General features: G+C 43.9%; 1 protein-coding gene across 1 annotated transcript in view; it reads left to right on the plus strand.

Annotated features, from left to right (window-relative positions):
* Positions 1-24188, plus strand: part of ADCY5 (adenylate cyclase 5) — a 477676-nt gene that overhangs the window by 427949 nt on the left and 25539 nt on the right. The window contains 3 exon segments of the mRNA XM_033944132.1: positions 13987-14162; positions 16744-16770; positions 23140-23272. Of these exon segments, the coding sequence (XP_033800023.1) occupies positions 13987-14162; positions 16744-16770; positions 23140-23272 (336 nt within the window).

Raw genomic sequence — 24188 nt, forward strand, 5'->3', positions numbered from 1 at the left:
TGTGAAAGGCTGTTTTCTTGAATGCCTTGCTTAAAATAAGTGATTGTTACAGACCTCTTTAAGTCTGGGATTCCCAGCTCTAGAAACCTGAGGAATGAGTTCAGTTCTCATACCCTGAGACCCACCAGACATTTGTGCTTTGACATGTTATTATTGGTTTCTTGTCATATTTTCTTGTTTTTTTTTAAATGACTGAAAGAAAACATTTCTTGATTGGTTTCTATGGGGTCTCTTTACTAAAGCTGTGGCAAAAGTGGCCTTAGGGTGCTCCTTATATGGGTCTTTCCCGCATGCTAAGGCCATTTTTGCCCTGACTGAAGAATGACTGTTTTTTTCCCATTTTCTAAATTAAGGGTCACGTGTTAATTTTGCCTTTAGCGCGCTGTCATTAAAAAACTTACTTGACCATAAACCGGATCATTTACCTATAGTATTCTGGTTTGATCTTTCCTTTATTTTCTCTTTATTTTATTTCATACTATTTTGTCATTGTCTGCTGACGATATACAGTCACATGTGTACTGTTTTAGCGTGGACTATATTGTATCTTATCTCTCTCGATTTACTCCCTTCACTATCCCATACGAAGCTTGTTCCTCGTTCTTATAGGCTTTTATGATGTGCATACTAACATGATTGATATACTGTTTACTGTTCATTTATCTTGTTATTGCCACTTCTTATTATGTAATTGAATATACTGGATGGGTGTCATCACCCGGTTTATAACCTGTGCTTCCTTGGAAGCTCTTCTTTTTGTACTTCAGTTTTTTTATGTTTTCCAAAAACCAATAAAAAATTTTTTTGAACTAAAAAAAAAAAAAAAAACACTTACTGTGTGCCCATCCGCAGTAACCATTATCTCTTCCTCTTCCTCATGCCTATCCCAGGCTTTCTTGAATTCACACACAATCTCTGTCTCCATCACCTCTTCTGGGAGACTGTTCCATGCATCTACCACCCTTTCTGTATAAAAAAAAAAAAAAAAAAAAAGTATTTCCTTAGATTAGTCCTGAGACTATCACCTCTTATCTTCATCCTATGCCCTTTCATTCCAGAGCTTCCTTTCAAATGAAAGAGACTCGACTCGTGCACATTTACGTCACGTAGGTATTTAAACATCTCTATCATATCTCTCCTTTCCCACCTTTCCTCCAAAATATACATATTGAGATCTTTAAGTCTGTCCCCATATGCCTTAAGACGAATACCACAAACCATTTTAATAGCCTTCTTCTGGACCGACTCCATCCTTTTTATATCTTTTTGAAGGTGCGGCCTCCAGAATTATACACAATATTCTAAATGAGGTCTCACCAGAGTCTTATACAGGGGCATCAATTCCTCCTTTTTCCTACTGGCCATACCTCTCCCTCTGCACCCAAGCATCCTTCTAGCTTTCGTCATCGCTTTTTCAATCCGTTTGGCCACCTTAAGATCATCACATACTATCACACCCAAGTCCTGCTCCTCTTTCGTGCACAAAAGTTCTTCACCCCCTAAACCAGTGTCCCTCAAACTTTTCTGGCTGGCGGCACACTAAGCTCAGTGCCCCAGCCGGAAGGCACCCGGAAGTGTTCGGCATGTCGATGTGATGATGCCATGCGCATGTGTGACATCACGTCGACATCCGTGGCATGCGCGGAGGGTGTCAGGTCAAAAGCGCGCCGGGACAAAGGCGCGCCCAGACAATTGAGCACAGCGCGTGCCGCTGCGCTGCTCTAAATTACTGTTTTTAGAGCTCCGACGGGGGGCGGGGGCGTGGGGGGGGGAACCCCCCACTTTACTTAATAGACATCGCGCCGCGTTGTGGGGGCGTTGTGGGGGGTGTGGGGGGTTGTAACTCCCCACATTTTACTGAAAACTTCACTTTTTCCCTGTTTTTAGGGAAAAAGTTGTTTACAGTAAAATGTGGAGGGTTGCAACCCCCCAAACCCCCCATAACGTCGGCGTGATGTCTATTAAGTAAACTGGGGGGGTTCCCCAACAAAACCCCCTGTCGGAGCCCCTAAAAACTGTAATTTAGAGTGGCGCGGCGGTGCGCACTACGCTCAATTGTCGGCGCGCGCTTTTGTCTTTCGCGCCGTTGTCTATGAACCTGCGCAGAGGCCCTCCATCTGCATCTCTGGAGCTGTCTCTTTGGTGGGGGATCCTGGAGGAGGGGAGGTGCGAGGAAAGGAGTAGAGATGCCAGCGAGGAGGAGAGTTGTGATCTTTGACGCCTCTCTCTCCTTCTCTGCTCAGATCCAACAAAACCGCCAAATCCTGTCAGTTCCTCCTATATAATATTACCAAAATCCGTCCTCTTCTCTCTGAACACACTACCAAAACCCTTATCCATGCTCTCATCACATCTATGCCTGGAACAGGTTGCCTGAATCAATACGTCGTGCTCCATCCCTGGCAGTATTCAAATCTAAGCTAAAAGCCCATTTTTTTAAACTCTTAACTCCCACTCACTGCTTTCAGATACCTATACCCACTATGCCATTTCCTCTACCATAATCTCCCCAACCCTAAATGTCCTATCTAAATTAAATTGTAAGCTCTTCTGAGCAGGGACTGTCTATTGTATGTTAAAATATACAGCGCTGCGTATACCTTTCAGTGCTATAGAAATAATAAATGGTAGTAGTAGTAGTTGTCAGCGCCGACTGACTGCCTACAGGACACGCCTCTCACTGCGAGAGGCGCGTCCTAGGTGCAGTCAGCCAGCGCATCTCTTCCTTACTGACATCTCGTCAGGGCACACCTGGAATCTGCTGGGGCACCCTAGTGTGCCGCAGCGCGCAGTTTGCGAAACACTATACTGTCTCCGAGCCTGGACATTTGCAAATTATCTTTTGTTAAAATCCTGTTGCAAAGGCATGTACAGCAATCTTGAGAACAGTATTAGCTTGCTTTAGACCAGTTGGATGACCATATCCTCCTCATCGTGCCTCAAAGGAAGCAAGTGCTGATGTAGCAGGTCACGGAATGGTCAAATCGGTTCATAGACAACGGCGCGAAAGACAAAAGCGCGCGCCGACAATTGAGCGCAGCGCGCACCACTCTAAATTACAGTTTTTAGGGGCTCCGACGGGGGTTTTTGTTGGGGAACCCCCCCAGTTTACTTAATAGACATCGCGCCGGCGTTGTGGGGGGTTTGGGGGGTTGTAACCCTCCACATTTTACTGTAAACTGAACTTTTTCCCTAAAAACAGGGAAAAAGTGAAGTTTTCAGTAAAATGTGGGGGGGTTACAACCCCCACACCCCCCACAACGCCCCCACAACGCGGCGCGATGTCTATTAAGTAAGGTGGGGGGGTTCCCCCACACACACCCCTGTCGGAGCACTAAAAACAGTAATTTAGAGTGGCGCGGCGGCGCACGCTGCGCTCAATTGTCTGGGCGCGCCTTTGTCCCGGCGCGCTTTTGACCTGACACCGTCAAATCAGAGACATTCAACAGCCAGGACAAAGCTTCAAGTCCCGGAAAAATGGAGATGTCAGGTAGCACTTGACTAAGTTACTAAAATACAAAATCGTATCCCTAACGCCAAGTTATGAAGACGAATGCGTGAGAGATTGACAACTGTCGTCACACATGCACTGTACTTACGCCTCAGGCACTGCCAAAAATATTCAAATACAAAGCCTGCTTGTCAGTCTGACACTAAGGACAAGATTGGCAGAGTAATACAAGAAACTGCCTAGGTAACGGAATTGTCAACAGCTGTTATCTTGATGTCTTCAGGATACACAGATGTGCTTCTAATTCAGAAAGACCGATGTATATCAAACTCAGAGAATGACTCAAAGAGGTTAGGAGGTGGAGAAGACACTTACTTTCAAGCTATTTTATAAAGGCACGTAAGTATCTATGCCTTTACAAAATACCAGGGATGAACTAGCAGAAATTCCTAGGGGTCCTTTTACTAAGGCATGCTAAATATTATTACGTGCTAAACGCTAGCACGTCCATTAGTCTACAGACGTGTTAGCGTTTAGCGCAAAGGACCCCCAAGTTTCTAAGTTTAGTATTCGATATACCACATTGTCAAATGCATCTATGTGGATTACATTTAATGTAAAAGTTAAAATAGAATAAGGATTGAAAGTTACGTTATAAACAAATAAAAGAGAGTGTGATAAAATTTAAATGCGATTTAAATTTAATTTTAAATGTGCGCTTCTAATTCCATTCTGATGCTCGCTGTGTCTGGCCTGAAATATAAATATACACTTCTCCCTCCGTATTCGCTTTGACAGGGGATTAACAGACCCGTGAATACAGAAAAACCGCAAATAACCTTTTCATATGTTATGCGCTGTTTTCCATTAAAAAAACCATCGTGAATAGGGTGAAACCGCGAATAACATGGCGGGAGACCTGGCCTGTTCCTGAAGGAGAGGCAAAACACGGTGAAGAAAGTGCTGGGAATCGGCGATTTTCTCTGCGAACGCTTGGAATCAGCGATTTCTCTATGCAAGCTGACGTAATATGGGGGAAGAGCCAACAAGCTGAAAACCGTGAATAATCAAAACCGCGATTGCTGAAACCGCGAATATGGAGGGAGAAGTGTATGCCAATTGAATAGAAGGTACTAGTTAAATGCATCTGAAAATGAAAAAAAAAAAAGATTTTAAAACAGATTTGAAATGTTCTAAATTGTTTTCGGACCTAATGTGATCAGGAAGGGCATTCCAGAGTTGTGGACCATTAACCAAAGAAAATATGCTCTCTAGTAGAAATGCATGTAAAGATTGTGAACCGGGAACAGCTGGTTTGTGTGATCAAAACCAAAATGATCGACCCCTGACAGCAATGGACAAGTCTCATGCGAGCATGATTGACAACTCATAAAGGACAATGAAAGGATCACTGAAAGGAAACTGCGATGGTGAATTACATTCATAGGAACTCCTTCAACAATGAGCGATTCTATCATGGCACATTGCTTATACCTCACCAGAGATTGCCCCCTGCATGCTTCCGTTTCACAAGCAATAGCAAAACATCATCTTCGTACAAGCACTTCTCTCCAGTTGAGATGACGGAAGAGATTTCGAAGAACAAGTGAGCATGTGTAGAGCTTCGGTGCTGCCATCTAGTGATGAATTATGGAAGTGGAAGCATTCATTTTCATTCAACCCTCATACTGTACTTGTTGCTATGCAGTGCATTTCCTCTTCCTTTTGTGGCTTTATCCTCAGTTGTCAGTTTTTTTGTTCTATGCTGTATTGTGTTTGTTGCTTACCAAAATTATATTGCAAACTTTCTTGACATCTGAAATTGAATGGTGGTATGCTAAATTTTGATAAATAAAAAATAACAGCTGGCTGGGTAGAGCAGTAGAGCTACTAGGGATCCCCAAATCCTACCAAATGAACAGAGAGCTGAGTTTGCTATTTCTTTCTTTTGTTAATTTTATTTTTATTGAAAAACAAGACTATGCATGCTTGTAATAAGATTAAGGTACTACATTTTTGTCCCCATGTGATCCCCATCTCCCCACCACCCAAATTCTCTACACTCCCCCACTTTTGTATTACAACAATGAACTAATACTTCCAGACTTGGTGGACTCTTATCCGAGCCTGAATATCCCAAGGGTCACGCGTAAGACAATTGACAATTCAAAATCCAACTCCTTGCCCTGTCCACAAAGGCTCCCAGAACTGTTGAAACTTTTGCCAGCAGGCAGGATGATTCAGACTGGCCTTTTGTCACTATATTATCATAACAGCGTATAAAAAATGTAACCGTTGAGTCCCATTAGGAGCCACTGTAATTAACCATTGTAAAAGAAATAAAGAAAGGGAATGTGGTTATGCCAGTTAGGTAGATGGAAAGTTGCTGAAGTTGGATGGTGCGAAATGGAAGGAAAACGAAAGTGGTAATGCCAGAGGGTGGGACAAGTGGCTGGGGAAAAATAAGAGAATGTTGGACGAGAGAAGGGACAGAGTAGATGTCAGTGGGGGAGAGTGTTAGAGGTGTTCATTTTGTTCTCTTTTATGTTATTTGACCTTTGTTTTTTTTTATTCATTTTGTTCTATAATGAAAACAGTGTGCATATAGGACAGAGATAAGAAGTCTAGGGCTATATCTGGAGATGGTTTTTTTTTAATTTTCTTATCACTAAGTTCTTCTCCAAGAGTGCCTTTTCCATTTTGATTTACTTCAACAAAACTGTTAAGCTTTGGTTTGTGAACAAGGATTTGACAACTGTGATATATACAGCACTGTAACATCAAGATTAGACTACTGCAATGGCTTGTAAGGGGGCCTTCCAGTCAAAATACTAAGGCATTTGCAGCTAGTCCAAAATGTTGCTACTTCTGGCATTTTGGGCAGGTAGCTGTTTTCCTACAAGAGGAACTCTGGCTCCCTGTACGAAGCTAGACTCAGTTTAAGCTGTTCTGCCTTATCCCATTTATTTGAAAGAAAAATTATATCCATAGATCTCCACTTGCTGTCTGATAATACAAAATACTTTTATGCCCTAGATTAAGGAAGCGAAGTATGTTACTGTCTGAAATAGGGTGTTCTCTTGTATAGTGTCTACGGCATGAAATGGATTGCCTCATGAGATTCAGATTAGGAAGGGAAAGGGATTGGAATTTGATATATCGCTTGGACAACATGTATCAAGCGGTTTACAGTCAAGTACTCAAGCATTTTCCCTATCTGTCGTGGTGGGCTCACAATCTATTTAATGTACCTGGGGCAGTGGAGGATTAATTGACTTGCCCAGGGTCAGAAGGAGCAGTGCGGGGTTTGAACCCACAATCTCAGAGTGCTGAGGTTGTAGCTCTTTTTTTTTTTTTCCAAATAATTTTTATTAACAGATGCAACACAGAAGATACAGAAATCCAACGGTACAAGGACACAAGGTCCAAAAAAGAGGGAATATAAATCGAATTGTAAACGAGCAGACAATCACAGAAAAGAAAATTGGGCCGGACGAGCTCTGTACCCTCCAGTCGCCATCCGCAAATTTTTTATTTAGGTAGAGAACAGAAGCAACCCCCCCAATCATACCACAGATGCACAAACTCCAGACACGCCAAACGATCCACCACACTCTCCTCCAATGCAATATCAGAAGTGAGCCAAGTATAGAACAATGAAGCCATTGTGACATCACTAATGAGGTTGGCTTCTATTGGTGGAATGAGGCATTATGACATCAGGGAAAGGGACTGAGATTTGTATATCACCTTTTTGTAGTTATACAACCACACTCAAAGTGGTTTACAGGTATTTCAAGCATTTTTCCTATCTGTCCTCTAATGTACCTGGGGCAGTAGAGTATTAAGTGACTTGCCCAGGGTCACAGGGAGCAGCGTGGAGTTTAAAACCACAACCTCAGGATGTAGCTCTAACCACTGCGCCACACTATCATTTCATAAACGACTCAAGGTGCCTAAATCCCAGAATGGGATGATTCATCACGGGATGTTTCACGTGGCTGTGAAGAAATGGCCATTACGGTGAAGCTGGACTTCAGGCTGCACAGACAGAGATGCCCCAGCTCCCTCCCTGGTACCTGCGACGAGCAGCTGAAGCCTCCGGCGGGGTCTCCCCACCAGCCACCGCCGCCCACTTATGTCTGTGAGGAGCAGCTGAAGGAAGTGACATAGCAGCCCAGGTGGCAGCGTCTACCCCCAGGGCTCGGGCTCCCTGTCAGCCACTGCATCCCCACGACTGCTGCTCAGATTTCCTTGGAGGTCTAATTCGGGGGAGGGGGGGCATTGCAGTATAATTTGGGGGGAGTGGGGGGCATCACCCTCTCAAATGCTGAATTAGATTCATCACAGCCAGTTCATCGCACTGAAACGGCTGAAAGAGCCGCAATGAATCGTTCTAGACCCCCTAAGTCAGGGGTGGGCAACGAGGGCTGCAATACAGTCGGGCTTTTAGGATTTCCCCAATGAATATGCATGAGATCCATTTGCATACAGTGGAGGCAGTGCATGCAAATAGATCTCATGCATATTCATTGGGGAAATCCTAAAAACCCAACTAGATTGCGACCCTCGTTGCCCACCCCTGCCCTAAGTCCTTCTCTGCCCCTAAACAGACCTATTTTGGAGTTAAGTACTTCTAAGTGCTACGCGATAGGTGCCTACATTTTGTCGAATTCTGCCTAAGAAGATAGGCACCTATCCAAATAATTGTAATTTTTTTTTAAATTATGAACTTGGTAAAGCTCATAATTGAAGCCAATTTACTAATTAAACATCTAACTTTAGGTGCCTCTTAAAGAATTTCCCCCTTTAATGTACATGCTAAATTCATTTCAGTTCTTTTTAGATTTGGATCATGATTAATTGCACAATTAAACATTTTCATCAATGTATAGCCCTAGTACTAAATAATTTGGCTTTGTTCTCTGATATGGGACTGTTAAGACCCAGGTGGCCTGAAATTAGGATCTTGAGCTCTGGTATCTCGATACAAGTCACAGGATCGACATAGGTCATAATTTTTGCTAATCTCTGTGGAGTCCAGTGAACTCTGTGAATGAGAAAATGTATTGTTGCAGAGTATGAGATGCAGATCTTAAAGATTTAAAATCCTGTGTCCATATTGTAGACCAAGTGTCGTGGTCTAAGGTTGTGTCCATCTCAGAGTTCCAGATTGCTTCTGTATAGTGGTTAGCCTTATTTTTCATTTATACTACTTGGAAGCAATACCTTTCCTCTTTGGGTTTTGGTACTAGTGACCTGAGTTGGCCACCATGAGAACGGGCTACTGGGCTTGATGGACCATTGGTCTGACCCAAGGCTATTCTTATGTTCTTTTGTTCTTACATAGAGTTAAGAGTGGGGGTATAGTTGAGATATTCAAAAGAGTTTAAACTAGAGAGTTGCACGGGGACAGAAATCCCACCCATCCCCACCCGTCTCTGCCAGGATCCTCTCCGTCCCTACCCGTCCCCGTCAGGATCCTCTCCGTCCCCACCCATCCCCGCAAGGAATTACCTCTATCCCCGCCCGTCCCCATAAAAAGCAGCAATTACTTCTGGCAGGATCATCAATTCCACAGTTTCTTTTGCTGTTTTCCTTGTGGAATCTCTTTGGTGGAACCCTTTTTTTGTTTTCTGTTCAGGTAATTAACTTATAAACCCCCTCTTTTTCTAAGGCTGATGTGTCCATTATATTATATGGATGAACCCTGTTTCCAAAGCCTTCCATCCCCGTGGGAGTCCCGTTGGCTAGAGGGGGGTCCCCGTGGGAGTCCCGTGGGCCAGAGGGGGGTCCCCGTAGGAGTCCCGTGGGTTAGGGTGGGATTCCCGTGGGACCCGCGGGATTCCCGCGATCCCCGTTCCCGTGCAGACCTCTAGTTTAAACAGTGTTGTAGCTGTATCAATTTATAATGTTTGTTAGTTGGTAAGCTATCATTTTTTGGGGTCTCTGAGAAAGTCATCTTTTATCAAATGTTTGATTGTCCATATGCCATTTTGTTGTCATACTTTCCAAGAGATAATTGATCCCTAGATTGTAATCATATCATTATGCTATAATGGGGTTAGAAGATACACCGACCATTTATTTTTTGATATACTTTTCAAGGTGGTGATAGCTAATTTAGTTGAAGTAATTATGGGGCTAGCTTTTCTTTCTTTTGTAAGAGCCATGTTCGTATTAAAATTTAACAGGACTGACCATGAATGGATTGCTCCAATTGTAGCCAAATAGGAACATCCTTAATGTTTTGTACTGTGAGCCAGTTAGATTTGTGTCTCATCAAGAACGCTAGATGGTAATCATAGAAGCTTGAGAAGTTAACTCCTCCATTAGCTTTTGAACATATTAACTTCTTAAGGGCAATACGAAGTTGTTTTTCTTTCCATAGGAATTTCGTTAATATTTGTTCAATGGATTGATGTGTCCTGATGAAATTTATTTTAGGTTGTACCATCATTTTTATGGTGTCGAGACATCTCCACTATGTCAAGAATAATGTGATCATTTTTGTGTCAATTCTTTGGTGATATTGAGTAGATATTCAATGTTGTGATATATTGTTTCCTCCATAGTTGGACCAAAGTACGTATGTGCCAAGGTATTTAATCTTAGTAGGTGACCAAAGAAAACCATAAGCTTCTAATTCTTGCTTTAATTCAGGGCAATTTAAAGGCATAATTTCTGTTTTAATAATGTTTAATTTGTATCCAGATATTAAAGAGAATTCACTTATAATGTTGATGATTATACCTTCCTTCTTTCCCATCTTCTTCCCAACTCACCAATTCTACCTGATCTACTCTTTACCTTCACTAGAAAGGACCAGTGATCTTCTTTTGTAACTCTTTTGTAATCCGCCTTGAACCACAAGGTAATGGCAGAATAGAAATCTCTAATGTAATGTAATATAATTATAAGAATAGAGTCTGGTATTACATATAGTAGAATGTCATCAGCATATGTGATAACTTAATGGAGAATGAACCTTGTTCAAATCCTATTATTCTTGGATCTGTTCTTATTGCTATTGAGAGGTTCCAAAGCGATACTGAAGAGAAGTGAAGATAGTGGACAACCTTGTCTAGTACCTCCTGAAGTTTTGAAAGAAGGCGAGAAGGATCCATTCACAAATAGTCTAGTTGTTGGGAATGAACATAATACTGAATTAAATGGTGCATGGTTTTCATCATAAGGCGTATGGGGACAAACTTAAAGATCTCAATCTGTATACTTTGGAGGAAAGGCAAGAGAGAGGAGATATGATAGGTACATTTATTTATTTATTTATTTATTTATTTATTTAGATTTTTATCCCGTCCTCCCAATAGCTCAGAACGGTTTACAATTGAACATACACACTGCGGAGTAAATTAGACATATAAGTAGTACAACAGGTTTAGTGGGTGGATTTATAGTTTTTGGAGAGAGTTAAATACAGGGGGATTGAGCAAAGAGAGAGAGGGGGGAAATACAGTAGTTTAGGAAAGTTATAAGCGTATGGGTGCAATGTTGTTGTTTTTTTGTTTTTTGTTTTTAAGTGGATAGAGTAAGAGAGGAATACTGGAATTTCGGGAAGGAGATAGGGGAGTGGAGGGTGGGGCTTATGGGGGGGAGAGATAGAGGGGAGCTTTAATTGAAGAGGAGGGTCTTTACTGATTTACGGAATGCTAATAATGAGTTCTGTTGTCTAAGTTGGGGGGGAAGTTGGTTCCAGAGGTGAGGAATGAAGTGGCTGTAGGATCGTTTGTGGGCAGTTTCTGTGAGCAGGGATCTTCCGGGGGGGACGCATAGGCGTGTCTCTGACTTTGAGCGGAGGGTGCGAGTGGGGTTGTAGATGGGAAGCTTGGATTTTATATAGGAGGGAGTGGTGGAGTAGATTCTCTTGTGGGCAATTGCTAGGGCTTTGAAAATACAGCGTTGGCTAATTGGGAGCCAGTGTTCAGCATGGAGTGCCGGGGAGATGGAATCGCGGTAGTTGAGGTTGTGTAGGAGGCGGATGGCTGCATTTTGGACCCGTTGGAGGCGTTTGATATTATTTTTGGTTAGTCCGTTAAATAGCGCGTTACAATAATCCATTCTGGAGAGGACATATGCGTATAGGAGTTGGGCGAGGTCTGGTTTGGAGATGTAGGGTTTGATCTTTTTCAGTTGGCGAAGGTAGTAGAAGGAGGTGGAGACTACTTGGGATATGTGGTTGGATAAGGATAGGTGTCCGTCTAGGGTTACTCCTAGGCTGCGAACTTGATCTGCTGCCGTTAGTCGAGTGGAATCCCATGTTAGTGTAGGTCGTAGGTATTTGGTGTTTTTGTTTCTGATCCATAGGAGTTCGGTTTTGGAGGCGTTTAGTTGAAGCTTGTTGTTTGACATCCAAGTTTTCATGTCAGTGAGGCAGAGTTCGAGGTTAGCAATTTGGGATGGCCGGTTTTCGCCTAAGGGGAGGAGCAGCTGGATGTCATCTGCATAAGAGTGGATTTTGATTTTATATTTTTGTGCTATGTCGATGACGGGTTTGATGTAGAGGTTGAATAGGAGGGGGGATAGAAGGGCGCCTTGAGGAACGCCATATTTGATAGGCTTAGGGTTAGATTTATTTGTACCTAGTAGGATGTACCTACGTGATGTACCTACGTGATGTAAATGCGCATGAGCTGAATCATTTGAAAGGAAGCTCTGGAATGAGAGGGCATAGGATAAAGTTGAGTGGTGATAGGCTCCGGAGTAATCTAAGGAAATACTTTTTTACAGAAAGGGTGGTAGATGTGTGGAACAGTCTCCCGGAGGAGGTGGTGGAGACAGAGACTGTGTATGATTTCAAGAAAGCCTGGGGTAGGCACAAGGGATCTCTTAGAGAGAGGAAGAAATAATGGTTACTGCAGATGGGCAGACTGGATGGGCCATTTGGCCTTTATCTGCCGTCATGTGTCTATGTTTCTATTTTTGTAAAGTCATCTGAGAAGCCACACCACCCAATCAAAAGTTTTCTCAGCATCCAATTGCCACTAGGTCTTGTGTTGTTTTTAATGGCTGTTTTTTTGCTAATTCTTTTATTCATTTTGTTTTATTTTTGTGTTACTCATTGGGTTCTATAGTTATGTTTTAATGCGATTTAATTGTTATAGTTATGTATTGACTTTTGCAGTTCCTAGCATGTTACTCATATAAGACTTTTGTTGGTGGCGCTAAGCATGATTCTTTTATAGAATCACTCTTATCGCCGCTGACTTTTTAGGCAACATATATAGAATTGGGCCCAAAATCTTTGTATATCCGACAAAGCCTCTCCTCAGATACAGAGGACCTCTAAATTGTTTGCACTGAGGATTTATTTAGAATCTTATAAATTCACAGCTCCCAGAACTTACATCAAAAGAGGACATATTTCATGATGTCTTATACCAGTGTATCACAAACTGTATCCCCTGGAGGATTCCAGGTATGCCCAGAGATGCCAGCTGACTGCTTACAGGACGTGAGAGGCACCTCCTTTAATCAGTCAGTTGGTGCCTCCACATCTCCTCCTCACCAGCACCTCTGATCCCCCCTCCCCCCCGGCTGTAGTAGGAGGCTCAGGGCCACAGCTGGAGGACATCTGGGAATGCACGGACGTTGACGTGATGACGTCAAACATGTGCGTGGTTATCACTTTGACATCGGCGCATTTCTGGGTGCCCTCCAGCCGTAGCCCCGAGATTAGTGTGCCAGCAGCTTAAAAAGTTTGTGACACTGTTTTATACTGTCAATTTCATGGTGTAATAGAAACTTATACTGTACTTTCAGTGAGAATGTCCCCAGGAACCTGTATTTGAACTAAATATTTAAACAATTGCAAAGTATTTTGAAACTCCATAAGGGGTCCCAATTTTTGGTGACGGGACTAAATCGCGCGAGACAACGGCGTGCCGACAACTGAGCGCAAGGTTGACGGCGCGCCGAAGAAAAGCACTATTTTAAAGGGCTCTGACGGGGGGTGTTGGGGGGAACCCCCCCACTTTACTTAACAGACATTGCGCGGGCGTTGTGGGGGTTTGTGGGGTTGTAACCCCCCACATTATACTTAAAACTGAACTTTTTCCCTAAAAAACAGGCAAAAAGTTTGTTTTCAAGTATAATGAGGGGGGTTACAACCCCCCAAACCCCCCACAATGCCAGCGCGATGTCTGTTAAGTAAAATAGGGGGTTCCCCACCAACACCCCCCGTCGGAACCCTTTAAAATAGTGTTTTTCTTCGGCGCGCCGTCAACCTTGCGCTCAGTTGTCTGCGCTCAGTTGTCGGCATGCCATTGTCTCGCACGATTTTGTCTATGAACCCAATTTTTCCAGACACCATTAGTCAGGCCTTGTTCCCCATGGCACCCCCATTCTGCTACCTGTAGCGTACACACTGCACATGCATAGGTTTATGTGAATATGTTTTGGGCAAAGTTATGCTCTTTAAAATGACCTCAGTCTTGTATGCGCTGATCTTCGTAAATAGCGGCAAATGCCATCCTTTTCTCTCTCACAATATTCCCCTTTTTTTTTTGTTTTCCCAGTATTTTACCTACTGCGTCCTCTTGGGCCTCTTGGCGTGCTCCGTGTTTCTTCAGATCAGCTGCATCGGAAAACTGACCCTCATGTTGACGATTGAGTTTGTCTACGTCGTTGTCGTGGAAGTGCCGCAAGTGATCCTGTTCGACAACGCGGATCTCCTCGTCAGGGCTAACATCATGTAGGTAGCTTTAATCTCCGCTACTGCAAATGCCATGAAAGTTTCCGAACAAGATTCATAGTCAGAACTCTATGGTTCGACATCGGCCTGCGATAACTTGCTTTGCAAAATCTGTAATCCACTAGATCTTTGTGAGTTCGGGCTCTTATAACTTGGCATGTCCAGTGGCATGTGGATAGAATACCAGTGAAAATCTGAATTGGCACACCTATATTTAGGCATGAATATTTAATGGCAAGCATAAATGAACGTACTCAAGTGTACCATGAACTTAAAATATTCTACGCTTATGTATATATGTTGGAGACATGCCCATGCCCGTCCCATGATCTGCCCATGGAGCCCACTTACACTCCCACCTTATATGACAGCACAAGGTGCATTTAGGTGTGTAAGTGGTCATTTTCTCAACACTTACCATTTATACTCAAATATAAACTGAGGTAACCTTTCTTCATCCAAAAAAGGGAGATAAAAGGTTGACTCAAGTATCAATCAAGGGTTGATATTCAAGAATAGGTATTGATGGTCCAGCAGTGAGCTGGGACAGTCTTGCGAGGCTGCAGCGGAAACTCACGGCATCCATGTTCTTTAGCAGCCCTCCACAGGGCAGGAATGTAGGGGGATTGCTCCTGTTCCAGTTCACTGCTAAACTACCAAGGCATGCAAGGTAGGCCTTTGCGGGATCCAGGCGGTGGGAGCAGTGACATAGTGAGGGTGAATGGTGCCGGGGGCGGTGGTGGCCTTCCCCTCCCTCTTCTCCATGCCCCCACTCCTTCCTGACCACCCCCCCTAGCCCCTGCCGCACTGGGTGGGAGGGAGGTGGGGAGGCGCAGAGCTAGCTGGGACAGGAGACAGGAGGGGTCGCTTCTTTCCTGGCTCACCGCTGGACCATCAGGTTTCAAGGCAGGCCCAGGGGAGGCCTGCAATGGATCTGTGTGTGTGTGTGGGGGTTGGTGTCACAGTTGGATGACTCAAATATAAACTGAAACCCCCATTAGTGTTCACGGCTGAAATGCCAGGAGTAGAACTGCAGAAGACAAATGCAAATAGGGCTGGAGGTGTGGTACACCCTGATCGATTTTCAGAGAATTGTGTTTGTGAGAAGCTAGCTAAACTAAAGGTAGACAAACTGCCGGGTATTGGAAATCCCTCCGGACACCTGGACAGTACATCTGGTAACCCTATTTCCCGCTGAATATTAACGGTTAGCCAGCCAAATTATATTTAACTGGCCAGGAGCCATTGCTGGCTGATTACATAGCACTGAATATTGTGTGTTTGTGAGGGTGGGGGGAAGGAGGGTTTGAAATGTGCAACTTTTCGTACACAGATCTGATTATGAAGAAAACATAAGTTAGGTAAATGAAAGTGAGAATTATGGTTGCCATCTTCGATATATGGAAATCAGGACCTACTGTTTTATTAGACTAATTTAATATATCTGTGACATTCTGGAAGGTTCTTTTCTCTTTGTCAGATTAGTGACCTGAGGATAAGTCTTTGAAGGCTTGTCGCACATTGGGCCAGATTCACTAAACGCACCAATCATGTCCCGACCATTTTGCGATCGTTCCCCAACCCGATTTCTCTCCGACCCAATTCACCAACCTTGTGGCCGATCAATCTCCGACCTGATCCGATCATTCAAATGAGGGGAAATTGCCTGCATAAGTAGGAAGGCAGTGATTCACTAAGCAGAAGAAGAAGCACCGATTGAGGTTGCCGAACCGAAAAGCAACTGCTGAGGACCAATCTCAGCTGTCCTTGCCGACTCTCCTGCTCTCTGCCACCCTGAAATCCTGCTCTCTGCCACCAAATCAATCCCCATATTTCAGCAAAAAGCGCAGTGCAGTGCGAGGCCGCGGTTTTAACCCATGGGTTAAAAGCGTCTTCTGTTCCATAAATAATCTGGCTGCACTTGAGAATATTTCTAAAATATGAACATCTTGATTTCTTTGGGCAGCTACCCCTTCCCCTTTGCTTTGACCGTGAAGACAAAGTGCATTCGCAGATCACATCTAGAGCCAACCAGGATAGTCTGTGCATGCATCGCAATTGCTCTGGTAGTGATCCGTGGGGGCGTACATCCGATCCGATCACGTTAATTTGCATGAGGACTCCTAGTGAATCGGTCGCCTGGCAAGTCTCGGCCACGGATCGCCTACATCGGTGAGTTTAGTGAATCTAGGCCGTAATATTAAACTGGTTCAATCATCTACAACTTCATTATCCTTTATTTCCATATAAGAAAGCAAAACCCTATGAAAAAGAACCCTAAAAGGGTTATTGTTCAACCAGTCAAGATGTTCATTTTCCAGAAAGGGGCTGGGTGGGGGGGGGGAGGGAGGGAGGATAGAGAGAAGAGAGCAGAGATGGGGGGTTTAACCCTTCTTACCAGTTAACAATCGGTATGACAGAATTTATGTTCCATTTCAAAGGATCACATCGCCACATGCTGTGTGCTGTGTAAAACTGCAGTATTTTCAGATCAGAGAAGGAAAGGTCTGCAGAAATTAATGAAGGCTCGATATTTCACAGACAGCTGCCATACAATTATTTTTCTTTGTTTTACTTTTAGAGAGTCCTTCAATTCCACGTTGATCTGGTAAGTTCTTGTTTTCCAAGTTTCCAAGTTTTATTAAAATTTGTTATCCCGCTTATCAAATTGCCAATCGGCTAACAGGTATAATGGAATGTTCTAAATTATAAACATTACAAGACATTGCATGACACATATTTATTTGCTCAATATAAACTGACATTGCTTATGAGGGGTTAAGGGGAGAAATACAATATTGATAGGAAAGAAAGCCATAAAGAAACATAGAAACATAGAAATAGACGGCAGATAAGGGCCATGGCCCATCCAGTCTGCCCACCCTAATGACCCTCCCCTACCTTTACCTTGCGAATAGATCCCACGTGTCGATCCCATTTGGCCTTAAAATCAGGCATGCAGCTGGCCTCAATCACCTGAAGTGGAAGACTATTCCAGCGATCAACTACCCTTTCAGTAAAAAAGAACAAAAGAACTTCCCGGCGTCACCTCGCAGGAGGAGAGGGTTGTCCCTTTCTTCTTACCAAAAGCAGTGCCTCAGGAATGTCATTTCTTTCATCAGGGGTTTTCTTTAATCTTGTTCTCAGCATACTGCTCATAATTTTATCTGCATGTAAAATGCCTGCAAAGGCGCTATGCATGAAACACTGAGGGCTCCTTTTACGAAGGCGCGTTAGCAGTTAAACGCGCGTAATAGCGCGCGCTAAATCGCCGGACGCGCTATCCCACTACCGCCTCCTCTTGAGCAGGCGGTAGTTTTTCGTCCAGCGCGGGGGTTAGCGTGTGATGAAAAGTCACGCGTGTTAAACCCCCCCGCTAGCGCGGCTTCGTAAAAGGAGCCCTAAAACAGTATAAAAATTCCTTTGCCAAGCCAGTTAGTAAACAATATCACAGATGAACACACACTATAAAATATATAATACACTGAATAAAAGCAATCTAACACTGGCTTTTTAATAAACCACATTAGAAGTTTCCACCACGGGTCGGTGAGGTAAATGCTCCGATGCTCATGGAATGCCTATCAGCATCGGCGCATTTACCTCGATGACCCGAGGTAGAAACCCTAAAAATATTAACTCCAAGGAAAATCCCCAAATGTAAAACCAAACTTCCAAAATATTTCTGTAGCCCTGAAAAACCTCATACCCTAAATCCCCACTGCACACCCTGGTTCCAAAGTCTAGATTTATGCCCATTACATATTGGTTGGGAATAGCCATGTTTTCACTTCTTTATGAAAGCGGTTTGGTTCTAACCTTAAAGGCCCCATTTTACACAAGACTTTGAGATCAGAATTGAGATGTCCAGGTGAGCACTTGGTCAGTTCCAGTGGCATTTTACAAAAGAATAGAAACATAGAAAAAAGCGGCAGAAAAGGGCTATAGCCCACCAAGTCTGCCCATTCCAAGTATCCCCTCCCCTGAATTTACTCCCTTAAAGATCCCACGTGAGTATCCCATTTTCTCTTAAAATCCGTCACGCTGCTGGCCTTTATCACCTGGAGTGGGAGTCTGTTCCAATGATCCACTACTCTTTCGGTGAAGAAGTACTTCCTGGAGTCGCCATGAAACTTCCCTCCCCTGATTTTCAGCGGATGCCCTCTGGTGGTCGAGGGTCCCATGAGCCAGAAGATAACATAGAAACATAGAAAAAAGCAGCAGAAAAGGGCTATAGCCCACCAAGTCTGCCCATTCCAAGTATTCCTGCCCCTGAATTTACTCCCTTAAAGATCCCACGTGAGTATCCCATTTTCTCTTAAAATCCGTCACGCTGCTGGCCTTTATTACCTGGAGTGGGAGTCTGTTCCAATGATCCACTACTCTTTCGGTGAAGAAGTACTTCCTGGAGTCGCCATGAAACTTCCCTCCCCTGATTTTCAGCAGATGCCCTCTGGTGGTCGAGGGTCCCATGAGCCAGAAGATATCATCTTCTGACTCGATGCGTCCCGTGATGTATTTATATGTTTCAATCATATCTCCCCGTTCTCTTCTTTCCTCAAGTGAGTACAGCCGCAATTTCTTTAGTCTTTCTTCATACGTGAGATCCTTGAGCCCCAAGACCATCCTGGTGGCCGTTTGCTGAACCGACTCGATCCTCAGCACGTCCTTTCGGTAGTGTGGTCTCCAAAACTGAACACAGTACTCCAAGTGAGGCCTCACCATGGCTCTGTACAATGGCATCATAACTTCAGGTCTCCTGCTGACGAAACCTCTGCGGATACACCCCATCATTTGTCTTGCCCTGGAGGAAGCCTTCTCCACTTGATTGGCAGCCTTCATGTCCTCGCTAATGATCACTCCTAGATCGCGTTCCGCCGTGGTCCTAACCATGCAGAGCCTTTTGTAAAATACCTGCAGTTCTTCACATATATTTGTTGGTATGTGCATTGGAAGCAGTTGTTTTACACTCATATGTGTTGAAAAAATGAATGAAATGGACCTGGCAGCTTTCATATGGAGAACATAAGAACAGCCATACTTGGTCAGACTAGGGTTACCAGACGTCTGGGAAAACCCGGACACGTCCTCTTTTTAGAGGACAGTCCGGGGTTCTGGACGGACTTTCCAAAGCCCAGACGAGTTCTGGCCGCATCTGGAGGTCATCTGAGCATGCACAGATGAGGTCACACATATCCGCACATGCTCATGGCCTTCCAGACGCAGCCAGAGCTTGTCAGGGAAGACGAGAGGAGGTTTATGGGGGCAGGGCTGGAGGCTAAACTGCAAGGGACTGGGGGTGGAACGGGGTGGAGCCAAAGGCAGAACTGGGCGAGGCTTGGACAGAAGTGGGCGGAGGGTGGGGCTATGTGTCCGGATTTTTGCAGCCCGAAAAATGGTCAGACCAGTGGTCCATCTGGCCCATTCTGTTTCCAACAGTGGCCAATCTAGGTCATAAGTACCTTGGCAGAAACCCCAATAGTAGCAATCTCTTAAATCATTTAAATCACACTTGAGAGCCTGTTATTTCAAACTGGCGTTTGACCCTAGTTCTTAACACTTTAGTTTAGTTCTTCCTTTGCTTTCTTCTGGATGCCTGAGAGAGGTGGTGGAGAGTAAAACTGTGACTGAGTTCAAAGAAGCGTGGGATGAACACAAAGGATCTAGAATCAGAAAATAATATTAAAATTGAACTAAGGCCAGACTTGCACGGTCTGTGTCTGTATATGGCCGTTTGGTGGGGGATGGGCTGGGGAGGGCTTCAATGGCTGGGAGGGTGTAGATGGGCTGGAGTAAGTCTTAACAGAGATTTCGGCAGTTGGAACCCAAGCACAGTACCGGGTAAAGCTTTGGATTCTCGCCCAGAAATAGCTAAGAAGAAAAATAATAATAATAATAATAATTTAAATTGAATCAGGTTGGGCAGACTGGATGGACCATTCGGGTCTTTATCTGCCGTCATCTACTAGGTTACTATGTTCTTCTCGCCTTTTTAATCTACCCTCTTGTTCTTACCTCTTGATATTGTAAACCTTTCCTGCCCTCGATTGTCATTTTGTGTCTGCCATTGTTAACTGTACAGTGTTTATTTTATTGATTTTCATTATGTCCCATTGATTTTTTTTTTAATCTATTGTTAAGCACCTTGATGTGACTTTTTTGTTAAAAATGGCCCTATATCAAATAAAATAACTGTAACTTCCCCCATGTCTGTCTCAGTAGCAGACCTTTGCAGCTGCTGCTCTCCTAGGCACAGAAAGGGAAGGACTGGACTCCTCTGGGAATTGAACTCAGGACCTGAAGGGAGCATCATATCGCTAGACCAGCGAACCATTCATTAGTCTAAGGGTTTTGGCACTTACTAAACTAAATTAAAACTTACCCCCTCTTATACGAAACTGCGATAGCAGTTTCTAGCGTGGGGAGCCGCACTGAATGGCCTGCGCTGCTCCTGATGCTGATAGGAACTCAGTGAGCATCGGGAGCAGTGCAGGTCATTCAGCGAGGCTATTGCGGTTTCGTAAAAGAGGATATTAGTTTTATAAACCGGGTCATCAACCAATTTGGAGCTCGACTTGGTTAACATTAAGAATAAAATAATACAAAAAAACCCAAATGAAAAAAAAAACTAATTTAGGAGAAGTAGAAATAATTAATTTCCAAAATGTTTAGCAAACAACTGTCTTGGAGCCTTCCTAAAAGATGATAAAGGGCCTTTTACTAGAATTCCTATGAGCGTCGGAGCATTTAGCACCCTGGGCCATTCTCCAAAAACTTACAAGCTTTTAAAACCCTGGCCTACATTTCAGGCGCCTTTTTACATAGGCGCTGCTAGCCGCGATTCTGTACACAGCGCCTAAGTGTGATTGACTCACGGTTGGCACTTTTTTTAGGTGCCGGACAATTTAGGCACTGTTTATAGAATCAGCCCCTTTATGGCTGCCGCAGCTTTTAAAGGGAATGTCTGTGCGTGCTTTCTTTTTGAAATTTGGTGCCTCTGAACTTTGTCCAGATGCAGACAGAGTGCAAATTGCTCCCATAAAGTGTGAAAACTGAAGAATAATTTACAGGGAGCCTACAGCCAGTTACTAGGAACTGGAGGAGTTGCCGTGCAATAAGAGGCTAGAGAAACTGGGCTTCTTCTCCCTTGAAAAGAGGAGACATGATCGAAACATTCAAGGTACTGAAGGGAATAGACTTAGTAGATAAAGACAGGTTGTTCACCCTCTCCAAAGTAGAGAGAACGAGAGGGCACTCTCTCTAGTTAAAAGGGGATAGATTCCGTACAAACGTAAGGATGTTCTTCACCCAGAGAGTGGTGAAATACTAGAACGGTCTTCCGGAGGCTGTTATAGGGGAAAACACCCTCCAGGGACTCAAGACAAAGTAGATAAAGACAGGTTGTTCACCCTCTCCAAGGTAGGGAGAACGAGAGGACACTCTCTAAAGTTAAAAGGGGATAGATTCCGTACAAACGTAAGGAAGTTCTTCTTCACCTAGAAAGTGGTAGAAAACTGGAATGTTCTTCCAGAGGCTGTTATAGGGGAAAACACCCTCCAGGGATTCAAGACGTTAGACGAGTTCCTGCTAAACTGGAACGTACGCAGGTGAGGCTGGACTCATTTAGAACACTGGTCTTTGACCTCACGGCCGCCGCTGGGCACGATGGACCACTAGTCTGACCCAGCAGCGGCAGTTCTTATGTTCAAAGTCCATAGGGTGAGTAGAGAAGCACATTCAGAGCAATTACATATATAAAGATATAGAGAAAATGGATCCAAGGACCGTGCAGGAACTTCAATATTTGTGTACATGTTATTATATACTGTATATTGGAGTGTATTTTATGTGTTTGTGTATTTTGGTATTGCGTTTTGTATCTTTATTGCACACCATTAAGGAACAGTTTTTGGAAGTGCAGTATATAGGTGTGAATGAATTAATTCATATTTGGATATACAGTGGTGCCTCACACAACGAACATAATTCGTTCCAGGAGCAAGTTTGTTATGCGAAAAGTTCGTTATGGGAAACGCGTTTTCCCATAACAATACATGTTAAAAAAAATTATTCGTTCTGCAGCATAAAATATGCTAAGATGACATAAAAAAAGATAAATTTGTCAAAATGGTGAAAATGGTGGTCTTGCTGAGGCCAAACTCTTTGACGAGGTCACACTGTTTTACCCCACATTCACTCCTTCTAATTATTTCCCGTTTCATTTCAACAGAAATCACCTTCCTGCTTTTTTTAGAAGCCATGATATATAAAAAATATTGAGTTTATCTTAAAAGGACGACTGTATACAGTGAGAGAGGGCAGAGTCTCAGCGGCAAAAACTGGGACTTAACTTTTCTTTTTTTTTTTTTTTTCTAGCATCGGGGAAGCGGCGAGAGTAGCTCCGCCCCCCCCCAACGCATCAGCAGTAGGCGCCGGGCCCCTCCATAAAAGGAGGCGAGCCGACGGTCCGCCACTGCACAGGGAGCCAGGCGAAGGGCTGTGAGAGAGGGCAGTTAAGCGCAGTGACTAACGACTGCCTGCAGTGCCTGCGCGGAAGGATGCAATACATCGGCAGCTCGGGCGACTTCGTTGTGTGAAACGAAGTTCGTTGTATGAATCAAGACATGAAGTTCGTTGTGTGCAGCGTTCGCTGTGCGAGGCGTTCGTTATGCGAGGCACCACTGTAGATAAAGTTGTGATTTTCATCTTTATTACACCCCCATTTCTAAACCAGCCGTCATTTAATGACATAAATCAAACATTCCATAGTCAGAAAATATGTTACTTGTGTGATTCACCCGGAAGCCTAGAATTCTCACGTCATTAACCTGAAAGCAGGCATCAGCTCGGTTACTGCATCGGACAAGTTCAGCTTGCTGGTGATGGTCCAGAGAAAATGAAAGTGAGAAGCTGCAGAAATTGGGCCAGAGATGATCTGAAACTTGCCTTTTTTTTTTCCCCCCCCTTCTGATTGCAGCTCTGATCATGTATCCAGAGTGCCACTGAAGATTGTGACCCCCGTCATCATCACAGTGTTTGTTCTGGCGCTGTATCTACATGCTCAGCAAGTGGAGTCAACCGCAAGGCTAGACTTCCTCTGGAAATTGCAGGTACCTGGATGAATGTGCTGTATGAAATCAGAGGAATGGACACTTTACCTAACGTACACCTAAGCTGAAAAACGTGTCCACTTCAAATTTGTGAGCAGTGGCTGTATTCAATAAATCAGTAATAAGTATTAACCTAAAGGGCCTCAAAATCAACAAGATGTCTTTGCTCCAACAGAGAGAGAAAAAAAATCCCCCTTAGCAAGTCGTAGTTATTCTCATCGGCCTCACTGCAGGAAAAAAACCTGAGGAGTAAAAAACTTCTATATGGGAGAAAAAGTTCTCAGGTTAAAAAACTAACATTTCCGTTATATAAATGTAATACAGTCATAGAAACATAGAACATGACGGCAGAAAAGGGCCACGGCCCATCCAATCTGCCCACACAAATGGCCCACCCCCTAACTACCTCCATGAAGAGATCCCACACGCCAATCCCATCATTTCTTAAAATCTGGCACGCTGCTGGCCTCAATTACCTGTTGTGGAAGATTATTCCAGCGATCAACCACCCTTTCGGTGAAGAAATATTTTCTGGTGTCGCCGTTGGATACAAATTGAAATAAGCTAAGGGCTCCTTTTATCAAGCCATGCTAGCGGTTTAACGCGCATAATAGCGCACGTTAATCCGCCGGCTGCGCTAGCCGCTAACGCCTGCCTTGAGCAGGTGGTAGTTTTTTGGCCAGCGCGGGGGTTAGCGCGTGATGAAAAGTCGCGTGCGCTAACCCCGCTAGCAAGGCTTGATAAAAGGAGCCCTAAAGATCTCACATAAAAAGAAGAAAAAATTAAGGGCTCCTTCTAGCGTTTTTAGCGCACACACAAAATTACCGCGCGGTATGATTTTAGCATAACGCCAGCTCAATGCTGGCATTAAGGTTGCAATTTAGCACGCGCTATTTCACGCGTTAAGACCCTAACG

Source organism: Geotrypetes seraphini, chromosome 5 (assembly GCF_902459505.1).
Source record: "Geotrypetes seraphini chromosome 5, aGeoSer1.1, whole genome shotgun sequence".
In the NCBI taxonomy this organism is placed as follows: domain Eukaryota; kingdom Metazoa; phylum Chordata; class Amphibia; order Gymnophiona; family Dermophiidae; genus Geotrypetes; species Geotrypetes seraphini.